Consider the following 16,665-nt stretch of genomic DNA (forward strand, 5'->3'; position numbering starts at 1 on the left):
AAAATAATAAATGGAAGAAAAAATTTATAATAAAGTATTGATGATCATAGTTCTATATAAGTAAGAAAAAGTACACTTATTACATCTGGAGCTTTTAGAATAAAAAATGAAATTTATTTTTTTTAACACTATGAATACTAGGTCATTTTCAGAAATCAGAAATAAATTGAGAAATTACTATTATCGAGTAACATCTGTTGAGCTTGTTTATATCTTAGATTACAGAAATAAAGTAATCATGGTGTTAATAAATTATCTTGAAATTATCCACCTGCATCATACCGATTAACTCACGTAAAACGATTTGGTAAAATAGAAGTAAAATATATTTTCAAATAAACATAGAAATAGTGTATTAGAATTAAGATTATTATTTGAAAAAGTACGAAACACTCGTATGATCATACAAAGTAATGAACACAAATACTTTTTGGCATAAATTATTGCAATAGTAAAGTATTTTTGTGAAGAGTACACAAACTTTAAAATTTATGATTAGGGCCAGGGTTTTTGCGTTAATTTAAAAATAATTAACAATTAGTGGTGTAAAATTTTTGATATTACTGGAAAAATATTGGTCTTATGAAAAAAGTTTTCGAACAAAAGTTGTGGGAAATTTAATTTTATTAAAAAAATGTCTCTTATGATTTTTTGTACGATCAATATTTTCACCGTTATTTCAAAATTAAGATTTTCATAATTAACAAAATTTTGAATCATTTATTATGAATCTTAATTTTGGAATTACTGTGAAAATATTAATCGTTTATGAAAATCATAAGTCATTTTCATAATAAAATTAAATTTCCTACAACTTTTGTTCAATACTTTTCTTACTAAGTCCAATATTTTCTCCGTAATATCAAAAATTTTAACTGTTCATTTAAAAAATAAGGCAAAAATCTTGTCCCTATTTATGATTAATTTTTTAAATCTCTGACCAAAGTACAAAAAGTAAATTTAAATTTAATAGAACTTTAAGCAACAAGCAATAGAAAATTATTTTATCGATGGATGTCAACCAGCAACAATTATTGAGAAAATAATAACTATTGACTATTTTTTTTCAATTTTTTATAAAAGTTGCTGAACCATGATCGAATAGCTGGAACTTCACGTTTCTTGAGTCGTGGATCAGTCATCCGAACAGCATTCATTTCCTTAGAATTGGGATAGGTCCGGCTCTTAATTTTGTCCCCAAAATGCTCCTTCAACGCGGTTATTTCCAAATTGCTCCAAACCATTCTTCGGCATGGAATACTTATTTCTAGATTTGACTCTAGATTTTGAAATTTTTAGAAAATATAGTTTGATTAATTAATTTAAAATAACGATAAAAACATAGAATCACATAAACTAAATAACTAAAAATACCTTCATTAGTGTCGAGTTTTTCTGACTCTAATGTCAGTGAACAATTTTTTTTCTCACGGTCTGCGTCACTCAAATCAGAATCTGAATCAGAATCAGAATCTAAATCAGTATCAGAGGATTCAGCACTATTTTTATCATTAGTCATGTTATTATTATTTAGCCCACAAGCATCCTCCAGTACTTGTGGCAATTGGCAAATTTCCTCGGCAACATTAATCAAATGATAATAATTTTCATGAACTCCCATACTATGTCCAAGATGACTAGCAATTTTTGAGCGCTCCACATTGTTAATATTGTGATTGACAAGATATGTCGCAATATGCTTCCGTAGTTTAGTTGCACGTAATTTTTTGGGAAACTCAGCTTTGCAATCTTCAGAAAATTTACGCATTAATGTGCAGGCTCTTAAATACTTATGTTTTTCTGATGAAAAACCTGGTAGTCCAAAAACAAAAGGATTTTGTGGGTGAATACCAGCATTAAGACGATTCTTGATCAATAAATTAATTGAATCAAACATCACTTCATCTAGTATAACGGAAACTTGCCGATTTTTTTTGCCTCTGATCGAAAATCTTACATATTTCTTGCAAAATTCTCTAGCTTTATCTGACAAAGTTTTCATTATATCTTTATGAGTGTCTTCGCTAAGTCTATCGTACATTTCAAAATCTTCCAGTAAGATCCTTTCCGTTTCTCCCGGTCTTCGCCTATTAAATAATTGCACTCGTATAAGTGTTGTCTTAGCTAAGAGATCGTAGCTGTCAGCAGAGAATTTTTTTACCAATTCGTCATAAGCTTGTGATTGTAACTTAACTAAATGGTCCATTAATTTATTTATGTCATCTGTCGACGGTAATTCTTCTTTCTTCTTTCTTTTTTGTTTTGATTGTGCTTCTTCGACATTTTTATTTATAACATCTGCCCATTTCCGGTTTATAACATGTAAAAAGTCTTTCACGTCATCATTTTTATTTTTTTGCTTATCCATGATATTTTCAGCTATCAAAAAATCTCCTAGCTGTTTTAATAGAGTTCCAACTAACGAAGCAACAGATGGAGCTCTTGCATTATAAGTTTTAGTATCAATTCCTGCGATGATGTTGACTGCTTTGAGACAAATTTGAACCTTTTCTGGATCAAATAAAGAAATCATATCTGTGATACTAGGTTTAGAAACTCGAAGTTTTTTCTCTTTTTGATCTTTGATTTTTGCCATTTCAACTTTTTTTACCGTTACCAATAATCTAGCTAGAAGACGAAGTCTATTACGTATCATTTCATCGTGTTGCGCTAATTTATATTTTTCGCAAAGCGTATTGCCAAATTTTATTAATAAATCGTCAAATTTTATAGTTTTTGAAACTTCGTCTACGTGCATGCAAACAAGAAGAGAGCGAAGTTTCTTACTTGTTTCAGGATGGAAGTCATTTTCATAAATCTTAGACATTTTTTTAATAACTCGCCGAGATTTTCCAGTTTGTCCAGTACAATGAACAAAATGTGTAGAAAGTGTACTTTTACTAACAGATACTTGACAACTTGGACAGTAAGCAAAATCAGAAGGATTTTTCGTAACTCCAGCTTTCGGACGTCGAATCACAATTCGTTCATGATTTTTAGCAGCAGGATTAATATTAGTATTATGCTTATAATCACCGGCGTGTCGAAGTTTTCTAATCAAATCGAGTCTTACTTGATCATTTGGTTTTAAAAGGAGAAATTTTTTAACTTCTTCCTCATCCTTATGAACTTCGAGATGTCGAGCAATTTTGAAGAATAACTTTCCGCAAAAAAGACAAGCGTGTTTCTTAGGGCCAGATTTTGAGGCACTGACATAAACTTTTGGTCTAGTCACTTCAGAAGTTGTAGCTTGCGGCAACGGTAAGGAAACATCAAAACCTTTGGCAATAATATTTTCCTCGATAACTATTGTAGCATTTTGCACTAGTGCAGTTTCTTTTTCTTCTCGGTTATCTGTTAAAACTACGTTAAAACTTTCACTGGCAGAGAAATTATTTTCTTTTTCAGGGATGTAATCTGGATCTGAATCTGTAAATAATGAATATCAAAATATATAGAATACAGTTATAAATATTGAACAGGAAAAATTGCTCCAATTATTTTCACTACAAATATGAGAGTGCGTATAGCAAATAAGTTACCGTTGCATTTCTCATGGATTTCTTTTAGTATCTCCTGTTTTTTTGCTTTCAATTCATGTATTCTATCCTGTAATTTATCTGAGTCCGAGTCCAACTGCTCAGATGTAGTGGCAGTGTTGTGTGAATTATTTGATTCATTCTCAAATTCATACTCACAAATCTGATACTCGCATATCTGATACTCATTCTCATTTGATTGATCGTCTTCTTCTAATTCATTTACTTCATTTAATTCATGTCTCTCATCTAACTCGTTTTGTTCAAATTGTACTTGTGGCCCTCTTTCTAACCTGCCTGAATCAAATTCTTCTTCAATAACTTTCAAACAACGCATTTGTTCATCAGATAAATCTAAAATTTCTGACTCTTGAAACATCCTGCGATAAAATATTCTTAGGTAATTATCATTTCATATAAAATCAAATTTTAATCATTCCTACATATAAGAAATTAAAAAATACCTTTGACAAGTCTCTCGATCCCATTCAGAACTTTCTACGATATCTACAATATAAATTTAAACCAATGTAACAAAAAAATTTTAATCAGAAAATAATGCAAACTAATAAACATATTTCTCTCTCAATCAAAACTCGACAAGCTCCAAAGCATTTTATTTTTACTGTAGAACAATTTAAACTATTATGAATTAATTAACAGCCGGATTTTTGAATTTATTTAATTAACGTATTTTAGTATATCTCATAATTAACGACCATCATAAATAATATTTTTCTATAAATTTATTTGAATTAGCAGTAACTAATTAAATCTATCAACATTGACTCGAGATCATATTATATTGTTACCAGCTAATTATTAATTGACTAATCGATTTGAATGATATCTATACAAAATAATGATATTCTTAATAAATTACATCTAAATAAATTTAGAAATTTTCTAATTAAACGATTCATAAACAATTCAGTAAAAATAAAAAAAATGATGAATTGCAATTCTTTAATTGACTTTAATATTCACGATTTATCAATTATGAGAACTTGAAACCATAAAATTTTCTGATCTTTAATCTCTATGAACCATTATAGTTGAATAAAAATGTATATAGTTAGTTGATAGGAACGAATGATGATGTAAATAATATAAATACTACACAGATAAACTGTACACACGCATTTAAACTCAAATTTTATTTAATATAGCAACCTTGTAATATACCTAAAAAGTTTGTCTGGTTGACTTTAGCTGAAAAATTGTAAGTCGAATTCTCACAATTAATCATGAACGGATCTTTCGAATTGGACATTTTTTCTAGACAATTTTGATTTTCATCAAAAATATCATTATTTTCTGTAGCAAACTTGTTACCATCAAGTAAATTAGAACCATTTTGAGTTTTTTCAGCGTTATCATTAAATATTTTTATAAATGACGTTGTATTTGGAGGATTTATTGGAGAAATTAGAGACATATTTTTGGTCATTTTAGAAGTAGTATTCAATGACTCCGAATCCGATTCATGAAAAGTAGAAGTGTTTGGAGTACTGGATATTACATTATCTTTCTCACTTGTCAAAGAGTCTGTTGCAATGACTTCCTTTGATAATTTGCACAGGCTTAATACATTTATTTTCTCCAATATTTGTTTACTTTCCATGATCTTTATTTTTTTAGTTTCAGGTTGTGTTGAATGATTATTAGAAATTCGCTCCAAGTTTACTTGAGGAATATTTGCAGTTAGATTATTTTTTATTTCATTTAGCAGTAGTGAATCATCTGAAAATTGATAAGAAAGTTCGTCTAAGATTGATCAAAGTTTATTCAGCTTACTTAAAACAACAACAGAAATGAACATTTCACGAAAATTAGTATTTAAAGAAACATATATTTTATAGAACACACTACATTAATTGAATAAAGATAAAATTTACCACTCGAGCATTCTAAATAACCATGAATTGAATCATCAGAACTTCTGTCTTTCAATTTTCTTTTTTTCATTTTTTGCCAGTCATTTTTCGTAGTGATACGAAATTTGAATTCAGATTCACGTATAAGATTATACATGTTTTAAATAATGATTAACAACTTGCGATTTTAAAATAATGGCCAAGAGTTTTGATCAAAAACTGAAGACGCAAAAGTCGTGACGCCAAAATGGTGGTTCTCATAACCGGAAATGATTTAATCAATTTATAACTTGGAGTTACAAGAGTTTGTTAACTTGAAGTCACTGTAGCCAGTAAAGTTATTGCCTATTTAATCCTTAAGATGTCTCACCGATCGCCAAAACTTATGCTTAGTTCTGATGGAATTTCCAAGGTAGCCAACTCAGGTAGCTACCCTAATAACACAGTGTGCTTCAGCAAAAGTTTACTTTACAAAAGTTTCCTTGAAATTTTCGTCAAATTTCCGTCAACTTAGGACTTTTCCGTTTTTTACGACAATTCGTATTCAACTTGCTATTCAATTTGACGTGAATTTACTGCCCGAATCGGAATGCAGATTCACTTCAAAAGTTGACTTGAAAAAAATTGTCGTCAATTTTAGGTAAATTTTCATATCAATTTATCGTTAATTTGACTTGAAAAATTGTTAAGTATATTTTTACCGTCAAATTGTAGAAATTTTATGTATAAATTTGCCTACCTTCTGCAATGGTAAAAATGAACACTACCGACTTTTTTTTTCGTAAAAAAGTCACCTTTAGATTGAAGAAAAATTAACCGCAAATTTTTATTTTTAACTTTTGCTGTGAAATTGTCGGCAAATTCGGGCAGCAGATTTCAGGTGATTTCAACACCAAATTACCGTCAATTTCAAGCTAAAGTGGCTATTAGGGTACTTCAGCCGCAAACTGTCGTCATCTTCATAAATCAACTTGACTAAAATCTGTTATCTGAATTTGACGGCAAGAAGTGAGCTCAACTTTCTGTCAATTTGCTCTGTATGTTGCTCTCAGATTGTTGTTAAAAAACTGAACGACAAATTTTAACGTACTCTCGCCGTTGAATGAGAGGAAATTTTTTTGCCAAACTGGGAATTTAATATGACTGAAATCTACTACCGATATTAGGTAGTGAAATGGAAGCAAACTTCTGTTGAGCTATCCTGACTACCTGGACAGGTTTGCTCGGCAAAATTATCGTTAATCTGCTGTCAAGTTTACCTAAGCTTTAGGCTAGCATACTATTAAGTACGATAAGACCTCACTTTGACTGCAGGTTGATCTGAAGACTTGTCGACACAGAAATTTGTCATCGTATTGCTTCTAAACAAATTCAAGAGTCAAAGTTATTTTCATATTAAACACAAGTTGGTGTTATTTAATGTGCAAATTAACCATTTGCAATCATCTTGACGTCAGGTTATGACAATATAGATTTACAAACACTTATCATCCATGTAACTTAACGAGAACTTGTCGATAGCTGTTGTAACTAGTGACTGCAAATTGTTACCAACGTTTCCAGAAAGTTAAAGACAATCTACTGCTGCAACCTGTTGCCAACTTTCTGAGAAAATTGAAGATAACGTTCCGACGACTAATGGAATGCCAAATTTTGCCTCCACTTTTCTTAGAACATTGGCAACAGGTTGCCGTCAATTTATGGAATGCCAATTCACGGCCAACTTAATGACAAGTTGCTGCAGTACATTGCTACCAGCTTGGCTATCGGGGGAGTTATTAGGATACTCACAAAATTTTGATGTATTGTCCGTTGGTAAAAAAGAAATACTCCAATAGCCACTTGAATAGCCAAGCGAAACAAGCAATAAATTTTCGGTTTATTGACGCTGAATGATGCACTTATATGGTAGTTACAAAACTAAATAACAAAAGTTGGCGTATACTTACCGTCAAAATAAAGCTAAATTGATTTAGCAAACTCCAAATTCAGTTGGCCAGAAATTTACGATTGATACTAGCAGGCAAATTAGAAGCAAACTTTTACCGAGTATCCTTACCCTGATAGCCAGAGTTTCTGATCAGAAAGTTGATGTACCTGAGTTGCGACCAACTTGACAACAAGATGTCGACAACTTTCAGCTTGTATAACTATTGACTACGAGTTTGCTACAAGTTGCTCAGAAACTTGGCGACAATCTACTGCCGCAACCGGTCACCAAGTTTCTGAGCAACTTGTCGGCAACAGTTACACGAGCTGAAAGTTGTCGACAAGTTTCTCGGAAAGTTGCCGTCAACTTATGGAAATGCCAACTTTTGCGGCCAACTTGACAGCAGGTTGCGGCAGTAGGTTGTCGACAAGTTGCGGCCAACTCGGCTATCAGGGTAGCTATCTAGATACCCATATGGCTACTTTGGCTGAAAATTGTCATTAATTTGAAAACCCGACTTTCCCGAAGTGCACTGCAGATATTGGACGGCAAATTATCAGCAAAAGTTCAAGAGCAAGATTTTAAAGTAACTGCTGCTCTAAAATTTTTAGTTGTAAGCTGTTTGTTGATAAATTTTTGTGCCCATATCCTTCAGATTGCAATAGTCAATTATGACGACCTACAGTCAAACTTAGGGTCATTTGTACTTAAAAGTCGATTTAAACTTAACGACAGACTAAAACAAATTTCTGTTGAAGAAACCTGGATATCTAAGAAAATAATCCTTTGAAATAATTTCACCAAACTATTGACAACAATACGACCGTATCTTTAATTGCAGGTCAACATAAATTCACTGTTACAATCTGAAGCAAGTAAGCACATAAATTTACCAACAAGCTCCTTGCAAAAAAATAATTTAGAGCAGCAGTTACTTTAAAATTGATAACAAGTTGGCGTCATTAAACTTTCACGTCACTTACTTGCAATCATCTTGACGTTAAGTTGAGAAAGGGAAGATTTTCGTTAACTTTCAATCAAAATTGCTATGAGGATATCTTTTTACTATAATTTGCAATCTTTCATATTTCAAATTCGCTATTATTAATGCTATTCATAAGTTGTGATCATTCATTGGATATTTTATAAACTACCCTAACAGCACAGTTTACTCAGCAAAAGTGTACTTTCCAAAAGTTTCTGTGAATTTTTCCGTTTTTGATGACAACTTGTATGCAACTTACGATACAATTTGGCGTAAATTTACTATCTGAATTAGAATGTAAATTCATTTGAAAAGTTGACTAGAAAAGAGTAATTTTCAATTTTCAGGTAAATTTTCATATCAGTTTATCGTTAATTTGACTTGAAAAATTTTAAAGTATTTTTTTAATCTCAAATTGTAGAGATTTTTATTCATCAATTTGCTCACCATTTGGAATGGTAAGTATGAACATTTCCAACTTTTTTTTCTAATAAAAAAAAAGTTATTTCTAAATAAACGAGAAATTTCCGCAAATTTTTTCTTCCAACTTTCGCTGTCAAATCATCGGCAAATCCGGGCAGCAAATTTCTTAGAATTTCAATTGTCAAATTACTGTCAATTTTATGCTAAAGTGGCTATTAGGGTAATTTATCGTGTTATTTTTCATATTTTAAAACTATAAGTCAAACTTTGCGTTAGGATTAATGCTTAATTCTCATGAATGAGTACGACACTCGTACCAACTAGTTATTAATTAGGCTCATCCCTTTTTATGGATCTGCTAATAACAGCATTTTCCCAAAGAACTTAAGGGTTAGAAAAGAGTTAGTAAACATGAATTTTGCCACACAGTTTGAATGTGACTAGATCAATTTTTTTTTAGAAATGATACTATACAAAATTGAAAAAAAAATAATGGTAACCAGAAAATATTCGTGAACATTAAGAGAAACGTCATGTAAAATTTGAATTACTAATGTGTCATTTTGTTACAAAAATTTAATTTAATCCAAAATCCAATCATTTAAGGTCACCGTATCAACTGGGGAATCATAAAAATCAGGCAGATGGATCGAACAATTATTAAATTTTATTTTGTGTTCGAATAAATAATAAATCCTTTCATTCAGAAGGAACTTCAGATTAGCTAAGGGGGTCTAGCTTAATGAAAATGCAGATTCGAGAAACGTCAAATGAAATCTTTGAAGATTTTGAATTCACCGAGATTATTTTTCTTAATAGTTCCAGCTAATTTTCAGATACTATTAGAATTTAAAGACTCACTTCGTGTACTCGACATCTTGATTTAAGAAAACTAACATTTTTCCAGGTATAATCTTTTCTCAAATCGTACAACGCCTATATACTTTCTCAATATAACTTTAACGATAGAACAAAATTTAGGTATTAAAATATAAAGCCAGTTCATCTCTTGTTTTTTAATTTTACTTATTATCTACTATTTTTTTAAATTTATTTCTACAACCTATAATTTTAGAATTCCGTTTAGAAACCTGATGGAAATAAAGTAGTAACTGCTAGTAATTTTCAAATGAATATCACAAATGAAATCGATTTGGATTAAAATTGATTTAAACCTACTCAAGGAAATCGAGTTTAATTATTTGAAAACATTTATAATACTCTATTCGCAGTACAATTTTTCAACGAATACGTAGAGACAAAACTTGCAATAAATCTTTTTATTTAGTTAAATGCAAATAATTTAGGGCCGTCATGACAAATAACCTAAAAATTGGTTCATTAGTTCATTGTAACTCGTGTCTGCTTACGTGTTCTATTTATATATTACTTCGCTGAAACTACTGCCTATAAAGGATTAATTAACTTTTTTTAGCATACAATTTAATTCATATTTTATTGTATTTAATATGTTAATTTTTAATAGTCTTAACTAATAGAGTTGAAAGCAATTAGTGTGTTTGGATACTCCGCCCAGCGCACTGAGATGCTCTCTATATACCTGGGAAAATTCAAATTCAGAATGGATTAGTCGAAAAAAGTAAAAAAAACAAAAAAACTATATGAATTGTCAAATGTAATGATGAAATTGTAATGTAAGTGAGCAGTTCGTAGTATCTTGATTATGACTGATATTTGTAAATGTTGTAATTATTAACAAAAAAAAATCAAACATTAATTCATAGAAAATATGAATGAATATTCATATTGTCATGATATTGTCATGTTTCTGTCTGCAGTAAATGTGCATGTCTGAATTTTGTGTGCGTGCAGCATGATAAAATTGATTTTCATTTATGTTTACATTAATTGATAGGGTGCGTCATTTTGGAGCAACATTATTTTTTTCTTTAGTACATGTGAAAAAAAATCATAGTCCAACACGAAAACAAATTTTTCGCCCAAGAAATAAAATTCTATGTCAATCACTGACCTAGCTCATTGAAAAATTTGACTTCCCATTTAAATAACACGGAAAAATTTTATTTTAAGCTTTGACTATTTTTAACTCGTTAACAGATTAATAGATCGAATAGACTAATACAAATTTTTGTAGGGAAAACGATGATTTGCAAAAAAAGTCTCTTTTCCTGTGTTGATAAATCCATCTGTTCAAAAGTTATTGGAGTTCGAAGTCAAGTATGTATTTTTTGTTGACAATTTTGTTCTCTATAAATTATTCTTAGTAAAGTTATTTCGGATCTCGGATAAAAATTGTCGACATAAAAAGGTCTACGACATTTTGTGATAAGTCTGATAGATTCATCGGTACAGTAAAAAAATCTCGAAATTTTCAATAACTTGACTTAGAGCTCCAATAACTTTCGATCAGATAGATTTATTGAAAAATGATGATACCTTTTTTGTAGATCGTTAAAGTTCCTACAAATACATATGTTAGTCTATTCGATATATTGATCCTTTTAACGATTTAAAAACACTCAGATCATAAAAAAAAATTTTCCCGTATTATTTAAATGGGAAATCGCATTTCTCAATGAGCTAGGTCTGTAATCGACATAGAATTTTTTTTCTTGTGCGAAAAATTTCTTTTGTGTGTTAAACTATGATTTTCTTCTGCATGCACTTAGAAAAAAAAGAGGTTGCTCGAAATGACGCACCCTATTTATTAATAATTGATTTTTTGTTGTTTATATTAATACTATTTATAAAGATTATTCATAATAATTACATTGAAATTTGTTCACTTAAACATTATTTTAATCAGTCCACTCCATATCCATACATCTTTTTTTTTTAATTATTGACTCTATTTCTAAATAGTTTATTATAAAGTTAAATTTTCTGAGGTATCTGGTAGGCGTCACAGTGCTTCGGGGTGGCAGGTCCAAAAACACCATCCTAAGTTGCCAGGCTCACTTTTTGTCAGCTTTTAGTTACTTATTCCAAGTCAACCCTAATAGCCACTTTAGCTTGAAATTGAAGCTAATTTTATGTTGAAATTACCTGGAATCTGCTGCCCGAATTTGCAGACAATTTCACAGCAAAAGTTGAAAATAAAAATTTGCAGTTATTTTTCTTTAATTTAAGGGTTCGTTTTTACGATAAAAAACAGTCGGTAATGTTCATTCTTATCATTTCAGAAGGGAAGCAAATTTATACATAAAATTGTTCACAATTTGAGGGTAACAAAATACTTAAAAATTTGTCAAGTTAAATTAACGATAAATTGACATAAAATTTGCCTGAAAATTAACGACAACTTTTTTCTAGTCAAAAGCTTAAGTGAATTTGCATCCTAATTCGGGCGGTAAATTTACGTCAAATTCAATAGAAAGTTGCATACAAATTGTCGTAAAAAATGGAAAAGTCTGAAGTTGGCGGAAATTTGAAGAAAAATTCAACAAAACTTTTGCTCAAGCAAACTGTGCTATTAGCGAGCTTTCCGTTATTTCAAAATGTTACTAAAATAATGACAAATAGAATTTTTAAAAAGTCAACTTTTTGAAGTTATCTTAAAAAGTAACCAAAAACATGTTAACAGTCTGTAATAAAAAAAATGTTAGCAGATAGTCATCATAAAATAACGTAATAAATGATGCTTGTTAGGGGATAAATAGGGATACAATTTTTATGCTGACAATTTGTTATCCAAAAATGTTAACTATATGTTAACTTTTTTACGTTATTCGAAAGATAACATTGAGTTATTAATGTTTTTTATTAACTATTTTAGGTGAACATTTTGTTGAATTTTAATCTTAGCTCTGTTTAGACAGCAAAAAGTTACCTTTCTGATGACTATCATATTCACGCTGCCATTTTTTTAATGTTGTCATTCGCATGTTTAACATCTCAATCGTTATAAATTAAAGTGCGCTCAAAAAAGTAACCGATACCTTAAAATAACTTTTGACTGTATGTAAAAATTGTAAAATACATTTACATCATATAATGTGTGTATATGTGTGTATATGTGATATAGTGTATATATTTGTATAAATCGAGAGTGAACAACTAAGAATTAGTAGATAAGTGAAACACTGGTGCATTCCATATTTTATTCAAAAATGAGAAATCGTTTGTGCTTGTTTATTTTATGAAATAAATCAAATCAAAAAAGTAATTTTTTCAGTTTGCGATAAAATATGCCAAGCACTTTGTTTTTGTTTATTTATGTACTTGCAAGTACATATACATGTAGTTCCACTAATATATATCCTATTCACAAGCCCTAAAAAGTTTAACAATTTGCTAGCATTAAGTCAACATAAAAATACTCGTTAACAAAAAAATATTCTGATTTTTATATGTCAACACAAAAAAGCTGTCAATTTGTTACCTTTTTTGGTATCAAAAATCTAATTGCTATTTGTCAATAAAACGTTACAAAATGTAATCGAAAAGTTGACAAATTGCTGTTACGATGAAGTTAACATTTACAGGTATAAATGTCAACTTTTGGTTGGACATTAGGTATTCTGTTTGCTTTCAAAAAGCTAACTATTTAGTTTTGAATGGAATGCTATCATTATAATTGTTACCGTGTAGTTAACTTAAAGCTAATATTTATTTTACCTGTTAAAATATTTGAGATATCGTTTGCAAATATTTTCCAGTTGAAATCTATTTTGGAATCTCAAATCTTATCTAAAGCCAAGTAGTTTTAAGACCAGCTATTTTTAAGCTGGTTGATAAACATCATAAGTGTCATTATTTTTACTATTTTTTACTTCGAAATGACTTTCAAGCTTTTGCACATGGCAATTTAAGGAGCTTTAGTCCATCAAGAAAACGAAAAAACGTTCAAGCTTTAATAATTTTATGCTTTTGTCAGCTATTTTTCCTACTGAAATCATTAAAATTTGACATATTTATGCTACTTGAATTTTAATGAAAAACTTAACGATTTTTGAATCGAATATATCAAATTAAATTTGAAAAAATCGAGTAATTAAATTGATGAAAAAAAAAATTAATTAATTATAAAAAAACTATGACCTAAAAGTATTTTTACAGTCGAAAATATAGCGTCGAACGTGTTCAAATAAAGAGATATTTTGTTTACATCCTCTGAACATATGAGGTTTGTTTTTGACTTCGTTAAATATAAGATATTTTATTCCCAGTCTTCAAAGTCGGAAATATGTAATGAAAAGTCCCCAAAGTCAGGAATATCTCTTAAAGTCCTCAAACTATGTGATATATAGTTTCAAGTCCTCAAACTGTGTGATATATAGGTTCAAGTCCTCAAAATAACAGATATTTAGCTAAAAGTCCCCAAAGTCCAATATGTTCAATTTTCACGTCCTCAAAACCAAATATTACATTTAAGTTTTTAAAACATGATACACATGGCTCAAAATTCCTAAAACTAAAAATGTTTAACTTTATAGATCAGGAACAGAAGTTACTATCGTATAATTCTTTCTGAATCAAGCATTAATGTGAATGAATATTAGACTGTGCCAAATGAAATCGATAATTTTTTTATTAAAATTTAACGAATATAAACATGTGAAATATTAAAGTCTTTATATTAAACGTAGTTTTATCTTTAGAGATAAATAAATTGTAGGAGTAGAAAAAAACAGCTAAGAAAAAAATGATGTTGTTTGATAATGTTCAAATAATACAGATATGAGACTGATTCAAAAAAATCGACTAATCATCATTTCTTACAGACCCACTTTCTAAAGTTTCAGAATCGTAAAAAAATAGATTATAGATACTAGGGTGTGCCTAAAAATAATTATTTTTTTTTCTACGTATCACAGTCTCAAAAGTTTCTTTGGGACCTTAAAAAAATCCTCCTAATAAATTAGCTTGATATCTCAAATATTGAGCTAACGGTTCACAAGTTCATTTTCCTATATAACAAACATGTAAAAAATTGTTTTTTTAATTAGTCGAGGAAAAATCGAAGAAAAAAATTTTTTTTCAATTCTGAATTTTGTACTCTTATAGGAAATTAAATTCCTTACAAAAATGTATTGAATAGTCATGCTTGTAACTACAATATAAAAAAAGTTACAAGCCTCTAAAGTTAAAAAAAAAATTTTTTTATGTATAATTATTGTTTTTACTTTTTTGTTATTAATTGATGGTATTCTTTTCTTCTAATTTTTATTTGCAATCTTCTATATGAAATCTATTGTAATGCAAAAAATTATTATTTTATCATGCTTTTTTTTAACTTTGGGGGCTTGTAATTTGTTTTATATTGTAATTACGTGCATGACTATTGAAGACATTTTTGTAGGAAATCTAATTTCCTATAAGGGAATGAAATTAAAAATTGAAAAAAAAATTTGTTCTCTGATTTTTCCTTGAAAAATTAAAAAAAAATTTTTTACATGTATTTTATATGGGAAAATGAACTTGTAAACCGCCAGCTCAATTTTCGAGATATCGAGCTGATTTTTGAGGAGGATTTTGTTAGGTCCCAAAGAAACTTTTAAGACTATGAGACCTAGAACAATAAAAATCGTTTTTTTTTTTGAGAAACTCTGATAGATACAATGAACAAAGTCACCGAAGTCAAGAGTATTTGTCAAAGTCCTCAAACTATGTGATATATAGTTTCAAGTCCTCAAAGGCAAAGATGTGTAGTGAAAAGTCCCCAAAGTCAGAAATGTTTCTTGAAGTCCTCAAACTATGTGATATATAGTTTCAAGTCCTCAAAGTCAGAGATATGTAGTGAAAAGTCCCCGAAGTCAAGAGTATTTGTCGATGTCCTCAAACTATGCGATATATAGTTTCAAGTCCTCAAAGCCAGAGATGTGTTGTGAAAAGCCCCCAAAGTCTAATATATTCAATTATCACGTCCCCAGAACCGAAAACTAGATTTAGGTTTTCTAAACCTGATACACATGGCTAAAAATTCCTCGTTGAAAAAAATTTAACTTTACAGATCGAGAATAGAAGATACTATGGTATAATTTATTCGAAATCAAGCATCATTGTAAAGAAATAAGTCAAATATCCCATTGACTTAATATATCAGGGTATAACAACTTATAACTACTAGACTGATTCAGAAAAATCAACAATTCATTATTTATTGAATTTCAGGACTGAAATTCCCTTTCACTGAAGACTGAAATTACCAACACTTCTGAGGACCTTCCAGAAGTGTTGGTAGGATTGAGAGGAGAACCTTTAAGGTTAAAACTTTTAATACCGACGGGAAGTACTTCCTGATGGCAATTCTTCATTTTGCGTTTAAATAAGATTAGGTATTAAGTTTTTACTTTTGGTAGTATAGAACTCATTATTTAATCTGAATACCGAAAAAGCTAATCAATTTTATAACAAAGAATGGAATGCTCTACGAAAGGAATATATAAACTACGACTTTTTGTAATAAATCCGATAGTTTTAACAGAGAAGTCAGAAAAAAGTAAGGATTGATTAAAAATAATCAATGTCCTCAAAGTCTAACTATCTTTGATAAATGTCCTCAAAGACTGATATGTATCAGATACGGTCTTCAAAGTCAGACATATATATATATTCGAAAATATAATAAAAAATACGCAAGTTAAAACAAAACTAATAACAATACACACATCAGGATGGTAAATAGCATCCATATATATATAATACATAGCCGCCATTTTGAAGTCCCCGAAGACCGAATTAAACATATATATATATATATATATATATATATATATATATATATATATATATATATAAATATATATATATATATATATATTAGGGTGTTTCGTTTGAAACGACTATTTTTTTCTTTTCGCTCCCATCCCAAAATTTTGTTGGAAGTACTCCAAAAACAATTTTCTGAGAGTTTGACCCCTGAAAATTGATATTAAGTACTCGACCACAGCGTGTGGAGATTTCCCATTTAAAATACACGTAAACTTA

General features: G+C 29.6%; 2 protein-coding genes across 3 annotated transcripts in view; both read right to left on the reverse strand.

Moving 5' to 3' along the window:
* Nucleotides 1–16,665, reverse strand: part of LOC130673548 (neither inactivation nor afterpotential protein C-like) — a 1,009,353-nt gene that overhangs the window by 297,148 nt on the left and 695,540 nt on the right. The window lies entirely within an intron of this gene.
* On the reverse strand, nt 839–5,688 carry LOC130673549 (uncharacterized). Its single transcript, XM_057478588.1, has 6 exons — nt 5,438–5,688; nt 4,725–5,282; nt 4,004–4,046; nt 3,543–3,919; nt 1,375–3,429; nt 839–1,279 (listed from the first exon to the last, which is right to left on the reverse strand). Exons 1-6 carry the CDS (start codon nt 5,571–5,573, stop codon nt 1,050–1,052), a joined length of 3,399 nt encoding a protein of 1,132 aa, XP_057334571.1. The 5' UTR covers nt 5,574–5,688; the 3' UTR covers nt 839–1,049.

The sequence above is a fragment of the Microplitis mediator genome, chromosome 8 (genome assembly GCF_029852145.1).
Source record: "Microplitis mediator isolate UGA2020A chromosome 8, iyMicMedi2.1, whole genome shotgun sequence".
NCBI classification, from domain to species: domain Eukaryota; kingdom Metazoa; phylum Arthropoda; class Insecta; order Hymenoptera; family Braconidae; genus Microplitis; species Microplitis mediator.